Source organism: Neltuma alba, unplaced genomic scaffold (genome assembly GCF_004799145.2).
Source record: "Neltuma alba isolate B1F8T4 unplaced genomic scaffold, ASM479914v2 tig00013420_pilon, whole genome shotgun sequence".
NCBI classification, from domain to species: Eukaryota; Viridiplantae; Streptophyta; class Magnoliopsida; order Fabales; family Fabaceae; genus Neltuma; species Neltuma alba.
The window spans coordinates 54358-74300 of NW_021637673.1; the positions used below are offsets into that span (position 1 = coordinate 54358).

At 33.0% G+C, this 19943-nt stretch overlaps 2 protein-coding genes across 2 annotated transcripts; both read left to right on the forward strand.

Moving 5' to 3' along the window:
* Positions 1–889: 889 nt before the first annotated feature.
* LOC114737266 (uncharacterized) lies at positions 890–2244 on the forward strand. Its single transcript, XM_028925176.1, has 4 exons — positions 890–1255; positions 1347–1541; positions 2019–2111; positions 2209–2244. Exons 1-4 carry the CDS (start codon positions 890–892, stop codon positions 2242–2244), a joined length of 690 nt encoding a protein of 229 aa, XP_028781009.1.
* An 8010-nt stretch (positions 2245–10254) lies between these two features.
* Positions 10255–11545, forward strand: LOC114737267 (uncharacterized). Its single transcript, XM_028925177.1, has 4 exons — positions 10255–10774; positions 10869–11030; positions 11121–11270; positions 11382–11545. The coding sequence occupies exons 1-4, from the start codon at positions 10255–10257 to the stop codon at positions 11543–11545; spliced, it is 996 nt and encodes a 331-aa protein (XP_028781010.1).
* The last annotated feature ends 8398 nt before the right edge of the window (positions 11546–19943 follow it).

Here is a 19943-nt window from a genome sequence, read left to right on the forward strand (position 1 = left end):
TTTTAATATAGGAACTAGTTAGGATTTGCATTTGATCATAAATATATAACATCTCGATCCATTTAATTTGTTTCTTATATTTATCATTTTTTTGAACTAATTTAGATATCTTATAAATTAATATATAATTTAATATTACGTAGGGATATTTTTGGAAGATTAAATCACATCTATTATAATTGATAAACTCATCTAACTTTTTAATCTACTCAAATTTAATGGTAAAGTGTTATTTACCTTCAAATTGAAACTTGCATGATAAGATGAATTGCACAGCCCTCTTTTTTCTTTTCTTAAAAGTCACACCGATGTGCAGCTTGTTTATGTTAATCTTAGAAGACAATTGATGAGCAAAACAATTCTGCAGACAGGTTGGAATATATGAAAAAGTGGCCCACATGAAGATTTTCAAGGTTATTACTACCTCCGGTCCTAATTATAAGAGTCAGTTGACTAATTTGAGGAGATTAAGGAAGTAAGTTGAGTTAGTTCTTTGTCCTAAGTAAGTGTTGTCTTTCCTAAAATATCCTTACTAATCAAGTGTATTGACTAAAACTATAATTGTTAGAAGGGCTATTTTAAAAAAAAAAGTATAAATATGAGAGATAAAGTGGATTGAGGTTTTATATTTAGGACCAAAATAAAAGTCAAACAGGGACTTATATTAAGGACCGGAGGTAGTATAATATATATTCTTTCCAACGGATGAGACGAAAGTAATCATATTCTTCCCATCATGGGGCCATGATATCATACGGCTTTAGCTTGCCTACATAAATCATCACAAAGCTCCGTCTGGTCTTAGTCATCATTAATTAATTCCTGCTGTTCGATCCATCGATCCCTTGCACCCCACGTAAGATAGTCGTAAAATCAGTTTTAGTTTGAAATGGCAGAGTTCCGTTTTGTTTCCGAAATGGAAGCGCTCGATTTGATGATGAGCAAGGGAATGGAACTGCGTTTTGCAGTGAAGAATCGAAAATGGAATCATGTGGTGGAGATTTATAATGATCCAGAGGTTCAGAAGAGCAGGATCAACAGGTGGGGAGACACGGCATTGCGCGCCGCCATTGAGACAGAGGACACTACTACTGTCAAACTATTGATCGATGCAATCAAATTCCAGCAGCGGGGAGATGACGAAGCCCTAGACATTCTGTCACTGAAAAATGACACAGGCAATACTCCTCTTCACTGCGCAGCCTCTCCTTTCCTCATCTGTGTTGCCATCATCACAATGCTCCACAAATCACTGGTAATAATAAGAATGATGTCTTTCTTTGTGCAACTTCATTACTTGAAGGGAATTAATCTCAACTGTAATATTAATATATTGAACCCTGCAGATCTTGGGTTGCGTAATAACAACGGAGAGACTCCTCTCTTCTTGGCTGCATGCTCTTCAGGATCACCGACAGGCCTTCCTCGTTCTCCACCGTGCTGCCGGTGAAGATAGCCCACTGCATTGGAGAAGGAACAACAGTGACACTATCCTTCATTGCACTATTAGGAGAGGATACTTCGGTACGGACACCAATGCAGTAACTAGCTATCTAATCAAATAAGGGCTACTAGCCAGCTAATTTTTATTCTTTTGGGGCACTACTTGCAGAATTGTCGTTGATTATAATTCAACGTTGCCGAGGCATCTCAGTCCTTGCCAATGAGAAGGGCGAGTCACCTCTAACGTATTATTAAATTGCAACTATATATATATATCTCGTATACTATCTCTAATAATATAAGAGCTCGTTTGATTTTTATTTTGATTATAAATATAAGACCATAATTCACTTTCTCTCTCATAATTATCTTTTTTTTTTCTAAAGTAATCTTTATAATAATGATAATTCTAGTTAATACACTTTATTAGCAATGATATTTTAAGAAAAATACCTATTTATTACAAATAATTAACTTAACAAGTTTTCTTAATCTACTCAAATTAATCAACTAGTTCTTATATTAAGGACAAGAAATAGTATATTATTAACATTATTCATTCACAGTATGTGCAGGGACTTATGCCCGCTTACTTCGTGAATGAACCAAACTGTGAGGGCGAGACTCCAAGGATGATCTTCGAGAAGGAACACGGTCGGATGTTGAAAGTAACTGAAATCTGGGTGGATAAAATGTGTGGGAATTACATGGTTGCCACCACGCTTATTTCCAGTGTTACGTTTGCGACTTGCTTCCAAATCCCAGGGGGTTATGACAGCCAAAAGGGCAAACCAATTGTAGGATCTACCAACACCGCATTTCAATTGTTTGCTATAACCGCACTTGTTTCCTTTTGCTTCTCCATCACTCCTTTGGCTGCCTTCCTTGCCATTTACTCCTCACGAAGTGATCAGTACAGGCATTATCGTCGAGCTTTGCCCTTGAAGCCTCTCGTTGGCTTTTTCTCCTTGTTTGTCTCCATTATCTCCATGTTGTTTGTCTTCAATACATCATCAATTGACTCCACCAGCTTTGATGACAGCTCCTTGTACTGATCTGGGTTGAGGTACTTAAAACACAAATTTCCTAACTGTTCCTTCCAACTGGATATTCCCAAGCGATTAGCCAAAGATGCAAAAATCTCCAAGGTCTCTTTTGCAAACCTTTGTTGCTTTTCTAATGGCAATGCGTCTAGTGTCATCATATTATGTAACCGATCTGCCAATTTAATAAGGACAGCTCTTGCATCAGCCATGGCAAGGAACACAGTATGCAGCCGGTCTGCCTCAGCTGATTTGCTAGCAGTATCATTATCCCGTGCAAGCTTGCTTAAGTGGCTCAAATTAGAAACCTGATGAAATGCCATAAAGACTAGTGAGGATCTTCAAAGGGTAAAACCATCACAACTCCAAAAGTTCTAACTAAAGACATTTTGGGGTATAAATTCCAAATTTCAAGCCGCAAAATCACTCGGAGAATATGAAAAGGAGCTGCTCAATTCTTCCACTCGGTCGTGGCTCAAAGTGCCCAGTTCTTCTCCTCCGCCAGATAAGCTCGATAACGGGGCATGCTTAACCGTCGGTGAAGAGAACAAGCAGGAAAGGCCACCCATTAATGACTTCTGAGACGTGGATGCCGTATTCGAAGACAACGAAGAAGATCGAGACCCCAATTCTAAGTCAGACGCATGCCCATTGATCTGGCAGGATTGCGGTGTCGAACAAACACTGCTTGGAGCGCTGCCGTATAAAGCTATAGTCGAAACCGCCATGCTCGATAACTTGCAGCGTCTGCTTCTTCTACAGTTGGATTAGAGATTCCCAGCTCAAGGAATAAGAAATTTTTTTCAGATATACTCGAATAACCCCAACCAATTCTGCAGAATAACCTAATTATTTACAAGCTCTTTCAGAAACCAGGAAGCAATTTCTGGACAGCCCAATGATTTTCAGACACCCAAATCACTTTACTCTTTTTCACCGACCTAGTTACTATTCACCGATGCCGAGTTTCAGAAAAGTGACACAACCAGAAGAAAAGTATCTAACTTGTCTGTCTGTACAGAGAGGAAACGGAGGGAATTCAAAGATTCAAAATCAAAATCTGATTGGAATTTATAGTAAAGGAGGAGGAACTGAACTAGTGTATTTACATAATAATGTCTACAAAGATGGGAAGATATAACAAACAATGAAGAAAGAGCCCTAAATAGAGGAGAAATTACAAGATATTAACCCTAAAGCTTTCAAGGAAAGAGAGTATGAAAACATGGGCAATGGAGAAAGGGAGAAAAGCTGCATCTTGTATGTTATTTTCAGTGGCTCCGCGGAATTGGCTTTCTCCAGGGGCAGGGGCCATGGAAAGCAAATGTGCAATTACTGAGTTGCCCCTCGACCGCAAGCATATTTCTTTTTTTTTGGTCCGAATGCCATGGATGGGATCGGATCTGGGTTTCTGCTCGATAAATCTAGACAAAACTTAAGGGTTAAAAACTCTGGTAAAAGAAAGAGAGTTAGAAAACGTAGATATGAGGTTGGCCAAAAAAAAAAAAAACAAAGGGTATGAGAAATGAGAATATAATACGAGGGAATAAAGCGGTGCTCTTTTTTGTAAAAAGAAAAAAATTAGGTGAGATCTCGAATCAAGATTAATTAATATTTTAATAATAGCAGATGCTCTGCCTGCCTGATAAAATCGTCCAGTAAACTTTTTTTTAAAGAAAATTTAAAAAAAAACTGTTGAATTTTAAAATTCCAAATCAGTATTAGTTATTATAATAGTAAAGAAAATGACTAAACTTAAAAAGTAAATAATAACATATTTTTGTAATAATTTCTGATTTGTCATTTTGAAATTTAACAATTATTTTTTTGATATTTTTTTTATTGAGATTTTTGGATTTGATGTAATAAGACAAATAAATTGCAATTGTTTTATCTTTATTTTATTTTTTACTCTAATTTAATTATAAATATAATTTCCTTATCAAAATAAGAAACTTTCTTACGGTAATCAAATTTGTATTCCTATTCTAAGATATTGAAATTTTTTGCCAGCCATTGTAAAATATTACACCTCCATCCTCCTTAATCATATATATTAGATAATTAAAATTATTTCTCAGTGGGAACCTTTATAATAAATAGAGATATTTTGGGGGAAAAATGGAAGACAAAGTGATATAATTTTTAATGATTTGAATTTTCTTTTTACTAATTTAGTACTATCTTCAGTTCTAATTATAAGATTTTGTTTGTAGTCTATAAATAAGGTTTTATAATTGAAACTAGAAGTTGTATGTTATTGTTGCTTGTTGCTTGTCACTTTCTTGTGTAAAATTAAAATTCCCACTTGAACTGTGTATGTTATATTATATTCAATTAATTATAAAGGAATCAAGACCAACCATATTATTTTTATGTAATTGTAACCTATGGGGCAACAGGATAGTGACAACAAAGCAAAGTATAAATGCAAACCTTCTGTTTCCCCTTCCAAAAGGAAGTGACCATTTGAAAGCTCAAATCAAAGAAGACATGAATCACGTCTGTATATAGTAATTTGAAAGGAAACCTCTACGCACAACCACCCACACACTCACTTATATATGTGGCTAGACATAAGAGAAGAGAAATCCAGAAATGGAGGTAAGGAGGCAAGAACTGTGCAAAGCAGTGTTGGGACAAAAATGGGATGAAGCTGCAGAGTTTTACAGAAGTCATCCACAGATTCAGGCTATGAAGATCACCAAATCCGAAGACACTGCACTGCACGTGGCGATCAGTCTGGGAGCACCAGAAGACAAGGTTGTAAACCTGGTTCTTGAGATTGAACACACCAACGTTAACAACCTCGAAGTTGCCATCAAGACCTTGGAAGCTACGAATGACCAACAAGATACTCCTCTGCATTATGCTGCCACACGAGGTTGTCCCTCTATATGTAGGCGAATATTCCAGCTCCATGAAACCTTGGCTTGTAAACCTAACAAACTAGGTGAGACGCCTCTGTTCTTGGCCGCTCTCAATGGCCGTAAATGTACCTTTCTCTATCGTCATTCAGTTTGCAGGAAGATGCAGAACAGGAGCACAGAATTATTATGGCGTCCATGGTGGAGAAGGGCTAATGGAGACACTATACTTCACTGCACAATTCAAAGAGAATGCTTTGGTATGTGAGTTTTAAATCAGATGATCCCATTATTTCAGCTTAACCACAGAGAGCAAAACTAGGCATATATATTAATGATTCGTGCATGATCTGGGACAGATCTTGCACTTGAGATCATTCATCTGTATCAAGACCAGAATATTGCCAGTGTTAGGAATAATGATGGAGTTACCCCTCTTCATGTCCTCGCCTCCATTCCTTCTGCTTTCGAAAGCGGTATTCCCATGTCTTTGTTGGACAAAGTTCGTTACAGTTGTGAGTATCATTTGCTCTCAATCACAGTATATGTTTATTATATTATCTACCTTGAGTCCTAAGTACAAGAGTTAGAAATTCAATTTGATCTTAAATATAATACCCCAATTCACATTATCTCTTGTATTTATTCTTTTTTTTTCCTAAAGTAGTTCTAATAATGATTGCACATGATAAAAGATTTTCATTCTATTAATGCATATGAAGGATATTTTAATAATAACAACACCTATTTATTATAAATAACTAATTTTCTTAATGTTCATTAATTTATTATCTAGCTCGTGTACAAATACAGTCATTTGATTTTGTGTTATTCATTTTTATTTCCACTTATGCTTTTAATGAAAAGTACTGAAGTGAAGGCTCTCTTTGTGTAAAGACGTTGGTGTAGAAAAGCTGAGAATTGAGGTAAACATGGAGGCCCACGTTCTGGAGGCTGGAAATTCTGTCTGGTTGAGAGCTGATGATGATCCAACAATAGGCCACCAGAGTCAAGGTTGATGTTTTACTTTTTGAAGGAATCAAATCAATGGTGGTTAATACAATCACTTGGCTGACGAATACTCTATCAATTAACGACTCTAATTTCTTTTTGGTTTCATGTCTGGAAATTGAAGGATCAATAAGGAGAATGAAAGAAAAACATGTATGGAGCGGGCAGATCATGGAGGAGCTTCTGCAACGAACTTGTGATCGAGTATGATTACAGCCAAGATGAGAGTCTTGGGGATAAACAGAACCAGCAAGGTATAATAAAAGGCAATTCTTCAACTTATTCTAGTTTTATTTGATTGATTAAGAATATAGGGAAAATTGGGGATAAATCCCTCATTGAAAATTTAATTAGCAAATAGGATCTACAGATTTTGTATAATTTAACTTCCATCATGTGCAGCTTAACTTTCTTCGTGTGCAATTTATCTTTCCTTATATGTAATGATTTTCCTTTATGTGATGTGCAACACAATATTTCTTTGTACAAATAAAATTATTTTATATGCAAGTATCTTCCCTATGTGTAAATAAATTCCTTATATCCAATAATTTTTTGTGCAAACTATCTTCCCTTTATGCGACTTACCTTTCTTTGTATGCAACAGATATTTTCTTGTGCAATCAATCATCCTAGGTCCCATTTACCAAATAAATTTTTAATGAGGGGTTTATCCCCAATTTTTCCAAGAATATATATGAACCATTTGTATTTGATTGGCAGAAGCAGCGACAAAGAAGGACAAAAAATCGACAGCGTTGTTAGTGGCAACAAAGAATGGTTTGACAGAAGTGAAGAGAATCCTTGAAGTTTATCCAGTGGCTATTTATGACAAAACTGACCCAAAGAAAAGAAACACAGTCCTTTTGGCTGTCCTAAAAAGACAAACCCACGTTTTTAAGTCATTGATGAATCACCCTCTTTGGCATTCACTCGTAGAGGCTGTGGACCTCGACGGAAATAATTTACTGCACATGGCTTCCTTTCTTCTCCAGCACATGCCTCGTCAAATTCATGGCTCTCTCATGCAAATGCAATATGAAGCCCTCTGGTTTAAGGTACACAAAACTATAGATACTCCTCTTATCCTAATAATGTAGTTTAGTGGGTTATTTTGGTTTACGTGTCTTGTTCTTATTGTGATTATCACTAGTTCATGTTATAAATTTTGTCTTGTTAAAGTATGTGAAAGAAAACATGCCAGCTCACCTGAGTTCTCAGGAGAACAAAGATGGAGACACTCCAGATGAGATCTTCGCAGAACAGCACAAGGACCTTCTCAAGGAAAGCAACGAATGGATTAAGGACACTCCTGGTTCTTACGCTATAGTTGCAGCACTCATTGTCAGTGTCACCTACGCCACATCGTACGCTGTCCCAGGAGGCACTGATGACAATGGAAGACCTCACTTACGAGGCCATCTTACATTTGACATCTCGTTTTCTCCGTTCTGGCCTGGTTTCCTTCTGTTCCTCTATAACTTCCCTGGCCGCCTTCGTGGCTGTCTTCAGTTCTCGAAAGCAACCCGTTGATTATCTTCGAAGTTTGCCTCTGAAGCTTTGTTTTGGCTTAACTACGTTTTATCTATCTGTTGTCTCAATGTTGGTATCTTTCTGCGCTGCGCATTTCTTTGAACTTGATCACAGAATCAAGCATAAGATTAGCCCTTATGCTTTGGCGTTGATTCCACTGTGTCTGTACACTTATGAACAGATTCCACTGTACTGGAATCTTCTCAGAACCACTCTTTCCAAAGAGCCTCGGCCAAGATACGTAGGAGACAATGTTACTATGTGGCTAGATGCAGCCATGCATGTTTGTTCTTCTGGTTCTACAATATTTGTTTGTTTTTTTTTTTGGTGAAATAAAGGGGCCAAGCCCAACAGTTACATGGCAACTATTCTTCTCGGGGTTTCAAACCCAGAAGCATCAAGTTTGTGCTATGTTTGATGATCTATCTTCTCTATTGTGAGTTCCTGTACGTGAAATCTTGAAAGTTTTTAATTTTTAATTTGTTGCAAAATTTACTTTTTGGAAATGAAGCATTAATTTATGACATTAATCACTAAAATTGAGACTTACATAGCTCCCATATGGACACACTTCTATGTTACGTATGTAAGAGTTTACTTTTATTCGTCAAGATGGGACAAGGAGAGAGACGTTGAAGGATCTTCTATCATTTCTCTTACACCAAGAAAAAGAATAATAATAATAATAAAAAGAAACAAAAGGGTGATTACTAAAGTCACACACACATATATATCAAAATCATTAAAGTCATATAAAAATAACATCTAAAGTCACATTTGGAACGCTATGAAACAAAAATAAAGTGTGGTAACTTGGAACCGCCACCAGTTAAAAACTGTACTCATCTGATGTTTATAAAATCTAATTTGAAAGTTGATATTAGTTTTACTTATAAAACTTATTTTATGTATTTATCAATTTTTCTTAAATTAAACTCATTAATATTTCTTCAACAATAATCAAGTAAGAGAGGAAATAACGGAATTAAGAAAAATGATTAAGGTGTTTTAAAAATATATCTATATCATATTAACTATAACTAATATCCTTAATCTACCCAAATTTATTAATTAAGTCTTACATTAAGGACCAGAAGAGTATTATTTTAAGAAAGCCCTATAAATTAGAATTAATGGTGTCACAGTTTTTATGAAAATGTTCATTAGTTTATTAGATAATCACACTCGTTAGCAAAAAAAAAAAAAAGGGAGAGAGAGAAGAAGATAATCATACTCAAGGGGGTGTTTATGAATAGAGCTCAACATTACTCGTTTTGTGGACATTCAAACTCAATGCTTTATCTTTTAGGAAAAGTGTAAAAGATAAAGTCATATTATCATTTTGTACGCAAAAACTTTTGTTATATCATATATTATGCAAACCATATTTAAATTTTTTTTCAGAAAATTTGCAATCAACTCAGTTCTTGGATATACGGACGCAAATCATAAGTTTATGCACACTTTAACGAAATTGTATAACGTTTTAATTTCTTGATCTCTTCGTCTTTTATATTTCAAAACGAAATATTCATGTAAATTTCATGATTAATTAAATTTCAGAAAAATGTCTCTTTCATTGATATTTCCAGTTGTATTCTCTTTGTGGGGTCCAATTTTAGGAAAATATATGTTTAAAATATATGAATGTGAGTGATTTTACCTCAAAAAGTGCAAACGTTTCGCACGAGAAGGAAAAGAAACGTGTTATTCAATTTTCCTTTTCTTTTCAAAAGAAAGAAATTTAACTTTCCCTTTTTAATGGAGGAATGATATGATAAATAATACCAAGGATTAGATTACAAGAAAGGGGTTAAAAAAAAATTACAACAAAGAGAAACCATGAAAAAAAATTAACTAATACATGTTGATCCTATATTTAAGATCAAGTAGAGCTTCAAAACTTTGCTGTATCATTATATATATATATATATATATATATCAGCATTATTTTGCGATTAACGTAGACTTCGAAAGGTTTAATTAATATATTACATTATGTTAATTGCTATTCTCACTCAATTCTTCTGGTCTGTTACCCTTTGTGTTTCTGTTCAACGAAATGTCACAACAAATAACAGTTAACTCTGCTTTCTTCTTTCTCCAAAGTAACATTCTATATACCGCTTGTACTATAAGAAAGCTAAGTTACCCGATCAGGAAGTAAAGACAATAATATCTGGCTTGTATTATAAGAAAGCAACTGGTTAACTTTCCTCGCTTAATTAGTATAAATAGACAAAGATGACTGGAGATTTGTATTTCAAACTAGCAATCGTACTTATTTCTCTCTGCTTCTAGCTGCACACCAAAACAATCACTTCAAGCTCCACATCAGTAGCAGTATGAGGGGACCAATGGCTTCTTCTCATATGGAAGCAAAGCATAATCTTTACAGAGACGTGTTGGGACGAAATTGGCATGAAGTGGTGGAGAAAATGAGGCAGCATCCAGATGTTCATGCCACTAAGATCACCAAATCAGAAGACAATGTACTGCACTTGGCTATCAATCTTGAGGCGCCAGAGGCCATTGTTATGGAGCTCATTGGTGATATTTGGAAGAACAACCCAGAAGTTGCCATGGAGATTATCACAGCCCAGAATAAGCAACAGGATACTCCTTTGCACTGTGCTGCCGCCCGAGGCTCAACCTCTATATGTGAACGAATACTACTCTTTGATGAAAGGCTCGTTCTTAAAAGAAACAAAGAGGGAGAGACGCCTCTCTTCCTAGCAGCTCTTAACGGTCACAGAGATACTTTCCAGTATCTTCATTCTGTTTGTAGTAAGATCCCCACAACCAAGTTTTCAGAACTCTGGAGAAGGGACAATGGGGACACTGTTCTTCATTGTACCATTCAAAGAGAATACTTCGGTATGTTAAGTTCATGATATATATAGTAAGTCTGAAACGTTTATGAACTAACTTCTAACATATAGTGTGTTTGTAAACTTGCTCTGGTGGCTAGGACTGGCATATCATATAATTGATCTCTATGGTGATGATGATGAAAAGATCATCGTTAGCTATGAGAACAAAGAAGGAGTTACGCCTCTTCAAGTCCTTGCTTCTGTTCCATCAGCTTTCAGTGGTGCACACCTAACATGGTTCCAAGGACTCTTGTACAGGCGTAAGAATATGACATTTCGTCAAGTATTATTGTAAATCCCAGTATGCTTGATAATTTAATTAGTTATGTGATTGCTATGACTTGTCTCAGTATATTGTTTGTCAACTGAAGACTTAGATGTAGAGCAGCTGAAAACTGATGATCAAACTCAGAATAAAGATTTGGAGGTAGGAAAATCTGACTCTTTGAGGAAGATCCATGATGCCGCACCAGAACTGTGCCTGAAGATGACGAAGCTAGGTTCATATATATCCCTTCCTCAATAATAATCTTGATGCTTTAACCATTTTTTTTCTTTGCTGTGTTGTTGATGAATTTCTTTTTCTTTGGCTTTCATGTGTTTGGCTAAAGGGTCAATAAAGAAGATAAAAGAGAAACATCTATGGGGTAGGCTAATCATGGACAAACTTTTAGAGCTAAATTCTGAGTATAAGTACAACGAAAATCAGATTGCATTCGGCCCAAGCAATTTTACAGATCTTACTAATGGGCAAGGTAAACCAACCTATATGTGAAAGAGGATACTAGAACCTTTCGTTCGGATTTGGACTCGAATTTTCTGATGAGTTTGTTGATGAATTATCATTGGCAGGAAAGTCGTCGTCATCCTCGAAAAAAGACAATAAATCGACAGCATTGTTGGTGGCAACAAAGTATGGTCTGCTGGAGCTGGCGAAAAAAATCCTTGACAGACTTCCGGTGGCGATATATGACAAAACAGAACCAAAGAAGAGAAACGTTGTACATACGGCAGTACAAAAAAGGCAAACCCACGTGTTGAGGGAATTAATGAAACACCCACTTTGGGATAGCCTCATAGAAGATGTGGATGCCGATGGAAATAACGTGTTGCACATGGCAGCATTTCTACCAAAACACATGCCTTGGGAAGTATATGGCTCTGCACTCCAAATGCAATATGAAGCCAAGTGGTTCCGGGTAGAAAACACCTAAACTTCAGTTATGTGACTGTAGCTGTTTGGAACTTCTTAAAATAATCACTTTTGACACTTTATGATACAAAAATTCCTTCACATATTTATGTAATATGGTGCAGAATTGTCTTTTTAAGCTAATCCAAGCAAGCACTAAGTGCATCTAGGAGCATGTTTGGCATAGTTTTTATATAGTGAAAAATCATGTTTAATTTGGATTTTGAAGCTGAAAAGTCCATTTACTGCCAAAATACTAGTTTGATCAATGTTTAGACAAGATGAATTTTTTACCTCAAGGCCTTTGATATTAGATTCTTCTTAAAATTTGAATATTTTAAAACTGGTCTTTCAACATATCATTCAAACAAGTTTCTGTCAAATTGGCTTGTTTATAAAAACCAATCCAAATAAATTACACTGCGCCAATTGACTTTTACCTCCGCTACTTCAGTTTGCAGAAGTTAATTGGGATTAAAAAAAATCACTTTTGCAAAAACATTAGTCCAAAGGAAATAAGATAGATCTAACATTATATTGACATTATAATATATCTGAATTGGATTACAGTATATGAAAGAACACGTACCGCCATATCTATACGCCATGGAAAACAAAGAAGGTGACACTCCGGAGGAAATCTTCGTGGCAGAGCACAAGAAATTATTGAAGGAAAGTAACGAATGGATGAAGGGCACTTCAAGTTCTTACTCCATTGTTGCAGCACTTACTGCTGGAGTCACCTACGCAACATCGTACACTGTCCCAGGAGGCACAAATGATACCACTGGAAGACCGCCGTTAGAAGGCCAGAGTGCACTAAATGTTTTTCTGATCGCCATTTTCGTCTCGTTTTGCTTCTCTACCACTTCCTTAGCAGCCTTCTTGGCGGTTTACAGTTCGCGGAAGCAACCAGATGATTTTCGTAGGAACTTGCCGCTGAAACTATGTTTTGCGTTAACGTCATTTTATGTCGCTATCGTCTCAATGATAGTGTCTTTTGTTGCGGCCCATTCACTTGAAGTTGAACCCAAAATGAAATCTAAGCTTATCCCAATGTACAGTTTGATTTTCCTACCATTGTTGTTTTACACATTAGCTCAGATTCCGCTCTACTGGGATCTGGTCAGAGCCTCTTTCAAGAAGGTGCCACAGCCAAGATACGTGGGAGAGAGCTTAACGATCACTATTCCCAAAAAAAGAAGTGGAATGTAGGATATTGTTTCTTTTATTGACTGTACAATTTTCTTTTTCCATATTGCCATTGGATTGAATCAGATTCGAATATTGTTGTGTCTTAGCTCTTCTTAAAGTGTTTTTTTTTTTTTTTCATTCATTGAGATTCAAATTCAATTGGCCATATCTTACTTTATGTAGTTACGTGCCTTTCAGTTAGATGAATACCCAAATTCCTATAACTACGTATCGGATTGTGTTCGTAGACACTATCACATGTTCTATGCATTAATATGTGAAGGACAAATATTCAAATAATGTCTCTTAATTTCTTCTTCCAATTACTTAAAAAAGGCAATATCATGGGCCCATGGGAGGAATATTACTTTCGTCTCATACGTTGGAAAGAACATATATAAATATATATATGTATATGTATGTATTCATGGTAACCTTGAAAATCTTAATATGGGCCACTTTTCATATATCTCAACTTGTTTGCAATTGTTTTGCTCATCAATGCTGCTTGAATATTAACAGAAACAAGATGCACATCGGTGTGGCTTTAATAATACTTACTCCTTTGGCCCTATTTATAGGACAGAGAGAGAATTTTTTTTTTGTCCTATTTATAAGTCACTTCATTAAATTTTTACTGTGAATTTACCATATTGTCCTTCATTTATTATAGTTTACATAGTTATTTTTTTGAAAGGGGCATATATTAAATATTGGTAAAGTTAGAAAGTTACTATATTTTAACAAAGAGTTAATGCAGTTTAAGATTTTTCTTGATTTGTGTAAAACATGTTGTAAGTGCCTTATAAATAGGACCAGAGGAGTATCAAAATTTCACACACTTATTGTCTTCTAATTATTTATAAAACTTATATTTATCATAAAAACATGAAAAGAAATTATACATATGCAGTTTAATGATCGGGGATGCTTATTTTGGTCGTTTTCTTTTCGTTTGTGTGTGTAGGGAGGGAGTCCAATGGTATTGGGTTTGCCTTTTGCATACAAGTCTATTTAGGATCTACTACCTCCTGTCCTTAATATAAGACCCCTTTTGACTTTTTGTTTGGTCCTAATTATAAGACCCCAATCCATTTTGTCTCTCATATTTATACATTTTTTTTCAAGATAGTCCTTCTAATAATGATAGTTCTAGCCAATACACTTAATTAGCAAGGATATTTTAGGAATGACAACACTTATTTATTACAAATAACTAACTTAACTTACTTCCTTAATCTCCTCAAATAAGTCAATTGGGTCTTATAATTAGGACCGGAGGTAGTATTTGGATTAGCGATTGGAAAAGTAGCTTGTTGTCAAGTTAACTTTTAAAAAAGTTAGGTTGGATAAAAGTTAAATTGAGTAATGTTAATTGTGTTTGGATTGGATTTTATAAAAGTTAATTTGTGAAAGTAAGTTGTTTGGATTATGATTGAATAAGTAGTTTTAATTTGTAAAAATACCAAAATGAGTAAAACTTTTATTAAATAATGAAAAATAAAAAGTTTTCAATTTACATAATGTAATAATAAATTATTTATAAGCTCATGTTGATCTCATATATATTTTTTATCATTTATTATAAGAGACATATTTGAAAACAAAAGTATATTTCTAACTTATTTATTACTTTCAACTAATTTTAATTGATTTTTCGTTATCGGTCATTAGTTATCTGAAGCTTATAATGAGAACCAGAGGAGATAATAAATTTATTAACTTTTTCTCTTTCCATATTTCAAAAATCATAAGTCATTAGTCATAAGTAGCTCATTTTTACTTATAAGTTATTATAGCTTTTTATACAAAAATCAGATTGCTCCATCGCCAACTCAAACACCACAAATCTTTCAAACATGGTGAGCCAAACAGGCTCTTAGTGTTTTTGCTATTTGTGGTTTCAATGAAATTGGAATGTCGATGGGCAGAATAAAAAACAAAAACCTTCTATGGTTTACATGATAAGTTGTTTTATTAAGAAATTTTCGTAGCGAATAAAATTCAAATACTATCTCCTGTCCTTAGCGTAATATCTAGTTGACCAATTTAGGAAGATTAAAAAAGTTAGTTAAGTTAGTTATTTGTAATAATAAATATTATCTTTCTTAAAATACTTTTATTAATCATGTGTGTTTGAATTACAAATTGATAGTAAATCCTTAACATATGCAACCACTATAGGGATTACTTGATGGAAAAATAAATAAATATTGCAGACAAAATAGATTGAGATCTTATATTTAGGATCAAATTGAAAGTCAAGTTAACTCTTATATTAAGAGTTAGAGATCATATATGAGAGGAGGCCTATTTAAGAGATTAAAAAACTTGGCAATTATTATTTTATAGTCGTATTCACATTATTTATTCATCAATGGCATACCGTACATATATCCCTCAAATGCAAGAAATACGTACTGATTTCTGTCTTCTTCCCCCCCCCCCCCCCAAAAAAAAAAATCATCCCTCCGTATGTACACTACATAAGTGCAAAGATATATATTATTGTACCCCGCGACCACGCAAAGTGGCAAGCTCAGAAAATTGGAATAAAACACGAGTTAATTACACGCCTATGCTTTCTCCTTTTTCCAAAGTATCAGTCTATATATAGCATGTACTACCACCAGTCCTAATTATAACAGCCAGTTGATTAATTTGAGAAAATTAAGAAAAGAAGTTAAGTTAGTTATTTGTAATAAATAGATGTTGTCTTTCCTAAAATATCCTTATTAATCAAGTATGTTGGTTAAAACTCTAATTATTAGAAGGACTATCTTGGAAAAAATTGAGTAAATATGAGAGACAAAATAGATGAGGGTCTTATATTTAGAACCATCATAAAAGTCAAACAGAGTCTTGTAATAAGGACCGGATAGTATTATACTCTTCCATATCATTAATATAAAAACTATTTAACTAATTTGAAAAAATTAATTAAGAAAATTAAATAAATGAATTAACTAAACAAATTTGACCTGATCTTACTAAAATATGCATATATAATAGTACATTATATATCATTTTATAAGTTAAGTAAATTAGTTTAGAAAAAATAAAATAATAAATATGAGAGATTAGGTAGATCAAGATATTATATTTAAGACCAAATTAAACCATCAAAGCTCTTATATTAGGGAGAGGGAGCTAGTATAACTTTTTACGGGTGATAAATATTATTAGTGGAGTTAACTAAAATTATTTAGTTCATGAAGTCAAAAACTTTCTTAAATTGGAATTGACAGCATGAGTAAACTTGCCCTGGCTAGAGTTGGCTACATCATCGTCCTCTCCACCTCTTTGTTGTGTTATTTGCTATAGACAAGTAAATCCAACACGCTACCTCTAGCCCTTAATATAAGAGCTTATTGACTAATTTAAATAGATTAAAAAAATTAGTTAAGTTAATTATTTATAATAAATAAGTGTTGTCATTTTTAAAGTATTCTTGCTAATCAAGTGTATTAGTTAGAACTATCATTATTACAATGACTACTTTAAAAAAATGAATAAATATAAGAGACAAAGTGAATTGAGTTTTTATATTTAGGACCAAAATAAAAGTAAAACGAATTTTTATATTAAAGACCGCAGCTAGTATTTAATAAAATAGGACCTTGTTCCATTTAAGTTAATTATTTAATACATTTTATATAATTTATAGATAAATCCATCTGTGAAATTCAAAAAATAAAAAAGAAGAAAATCAAATCCGAAACGCGAAACACGAAAGAGTAAGTGAAGGGATGATGATTCAAAATGAAGAAACTAATTGTCTTTCCCTTTCTCTGTTTTTTTTTTAAAAGGAATTATTTTTTGCGCACTTGTTGACTTGTCTTCAATGGATGATACGATATAAATGAAGAATAGGGATGGATCAAATTCCAAGCAAGTGGCAGACAAAAAGAAAAGTAGGAAGCATCTGTGCATTTGAATTAATTCGCTTGGAATTTTTGCTAATCTAAATGGCACAATTAAAATTCAAATACAAATTAGTTAATTCTGTTTTCCTCTGGCTTTCCCTCATATGTGCACGAAAGTTTATAAATAATACTCCTCCGGTCCTAATTATATTTCTCATACATATTTTCACATGTAACTGTACATTGACCATTTGAATAGAAAATCAGGAAATATCACCAAACTTTATGTAATTATGTTTTTACTGATATAATTGATCATCGATCAAAGCATGATGATAATATGGTATGTATTATGCACACACACACTTCATTTTCATTTAATCATATCACAAATTTTTGAATATATTTATCTTAAACATGCTTAATCGAATATACTCCTCCGATCTTTAATATAAGATATAATTGTTAAATTAATTTTGATTCTAAATATAAGACATATTTTTCATATTTATCAATTTTTTCTAAATTATGCTTAGGGATACTTTTTCAACCATAATCAAGTAAGTGAGGGAGGAAGGACATTAAAAAAGATGATTATAATGTTTTAGAAAAAGTATGTCATATTTTTTATAATTAATTAACTTACTTAACTTCCTAAATATAATCAAATTAGTTAAATAGATCTTATATTAATAACAATAATGTTTATGCTGATCATGCATTTATGTATATATTCAAACCAGAAAGGATATGTGCATATTTAATCTGGGACTCCTCTAATGTGCAGCCAATGATCCCTGATGTGAATGTTATAAGACTACCTCGATCCTTAATATAAGAGCTAGTTAATTAATTTGAATAAATTAAGAAATTTTTTAAGCTAATTATTTGTAATAAATAGGTGTTGTCTTTTTTAAAATACCCTTACTAGTTATGTGTATTAGCTAGAACTACCATTTGACGAAACATTTAATATGAGCAACTACTACAAAGATTACCTTGAAAAAAATAAATAAATATAAGAGATAAAGTGGATTAGAATCTTATATTCAAGACCAAATTAAAAAATCAAATTAGCTCTTATATTAAAGATTGAAGGTAATACTACCTCCAGTCCTTAATAAAAAAACTAGTTGACTAATTTCATTAATTAAAAAACTAGTTAAATTAGTTATTTGTAATAAATAGATACTGTCTTTTGAAAAATATTCATGCTAATCAAGTGTATTAGCTACAACTATCATTATTATAAGGATTACTTTGAAAAAAAATAGATAAATATGAAAAATAAAGTGAATTGGAGTTTTATATTTAGGACTAAAATAAAAATTAAATGAACTCTTATATTAAGGACTGAAAGTAGTAATTTCTATGCGATCATAATGTTATAAGATTTGCAATGAACATTGTGTGGAGAATTATTTCAGGAACAATGATTAAAAAAAAGTACTTATTAAATTTCAAAATGATAAATAAGTGATTTTGATAGATTTTAACTTATCAAAATCATTACAATAGTAGTCAAAATCATTACAAAAGCGGTCAGCATAGTCTATTTATCTTTTTGAAATTTAATATATAATTTTTTTATTATTTTCCCGTTATTTTATCGTCTTGATTCTCTCGCTAATTTATAGTTCAACATACACGTCCTGTGTAAAATTACAAGCCGGGTCGAGTCCTATTATTTTAATTTTTGTTTCTTTAATTTGCCGGACCCTCTTCTTTCTCGTTGGACAATATGATTTCACAAATTCACTTACAACGTCAAGTAATACTTCCTCTAATTTTTTTTAATAAGAAAGAATCTCTCTTATGATGATTTTTAAGTAATAAATTTTTTGTCTGAAATTTTAAATCAATCTTTTCATTTTATACTCATTAAATATATATACACTTTACTTATTATCTCTCTGCACTCTTTATAATAAATATTAACTCATGAGTATCTGTGATCTCATCTACTCTCTTCATAAGTAAGGGGAAAATACTGTACATGCATATTTATTGTTTTTAATTAAATTTAATCAATATTTTGAATCATATGATTTTCATAATTTTTTGTTATAAAAGGAAGCAGACTGAGTAATAAGATAAGTAATCAATAAAGCCCAGCATATAACTGGTAGGTGGTTAGGTCCTTTAACGCCCTTGTTTGCTTTATTTTGTCTTACATCAGGAAAAGAATAATTTGGCCAGACGCGTGGAAAGGGAGCAGGGTTGTTTATGGAGCGACGCCCTTGTTTGCATTATTTTGTTACTATTTATAAGTCATTTATAGAAAAAAAGTTATTTTATAAATATAAATAACTTGTAGGGTAATTAATAAATTTTTTTTAATTTTATTCCTATTGACTTTATAAATGTATGGAGAAATAAGATAAATATATGAAAGAAATATAAAACATAGGAATAATTATAATGAGATTTCAAGAAAAGAAAATAAATATCAAAAAATTCCAATGACAAGTTAGAAATTATTATTCTCTACTATAGAACTTATCATTACAAGCTGTTCAATTGTCATTAGAATTTTTTAGCAATTATATTTCTTCCTTGAGACTTTATAATTCTTCCTAAAACATATCGTTAATAGCGTTTCTTTAATGAGGGCAACTTTTTTTAAAAGAAATTACCAATTTAATTAAATAGGACCTTGTTCCATTCAAGTTCATTATTTAATATGTTTTATATAATTTACAGATAAATCTGTCTGTGAAATTTAAAAAAAAAGAATAAAATCAAATCCGAAACGTGAAACACGAAAAGAGAAATGAAGGGATGATGATCCAAAAAGAAGAAACTAATTGTCTTTCCCTTTCTCTGTTTTTTTTTTTTTCAGAGAGGAATTATTTTTTGCCCACTTGTTGACTTGTCTTCAATGGATGATGTCATGATGCGATAAAAGTGAAGAACATGGA

Bases quoted from the DNA above. Each gene is read 5' to 3' on its own strand.
- LOC114737266 (XM_028925176.1), top strand. From the start codon at position 890: ATGGCAGAGTTCCGTTTTGTTTCCGAAATGGAAGCGCTCGATTTGATG. The intron at 1,256-1,346 runs GTAATAATAAGA...TGAACCCTGCAG, and splicing joins CAATGCTCCACAAATCACTG to ATCTTGGGTTGCGTAATAAC. The intron at 2,112-2,208 runs GTAACTGAAATC...TCCAAATCCCAG, and splicing joins AACACGGTCGGATGTTGAAA to GGGGTTATGACAGCCAAAAG.
- LOC114737267 (XM_028925177.1), top strand. From the start codon at position 10,255: ATGGCTTCTTCTCATATGGAAGCAAAGCATAATCTTTACAGAGACGTG. The intron at 10,775-10,868 runs GTATGTTAAGTT...TCTGGTGGCTAG, and splicing joins CATTCAAAGAGAATACTTCG to GACTGGCATATCATATAATT. The intron at 11,031-11,120 runs GTAAGAATATGA...GACTTGTCTCAG, and splicing joins CCAAGGACTCTTGTACAGGC to TATATTGTTTGTCAACTGAA.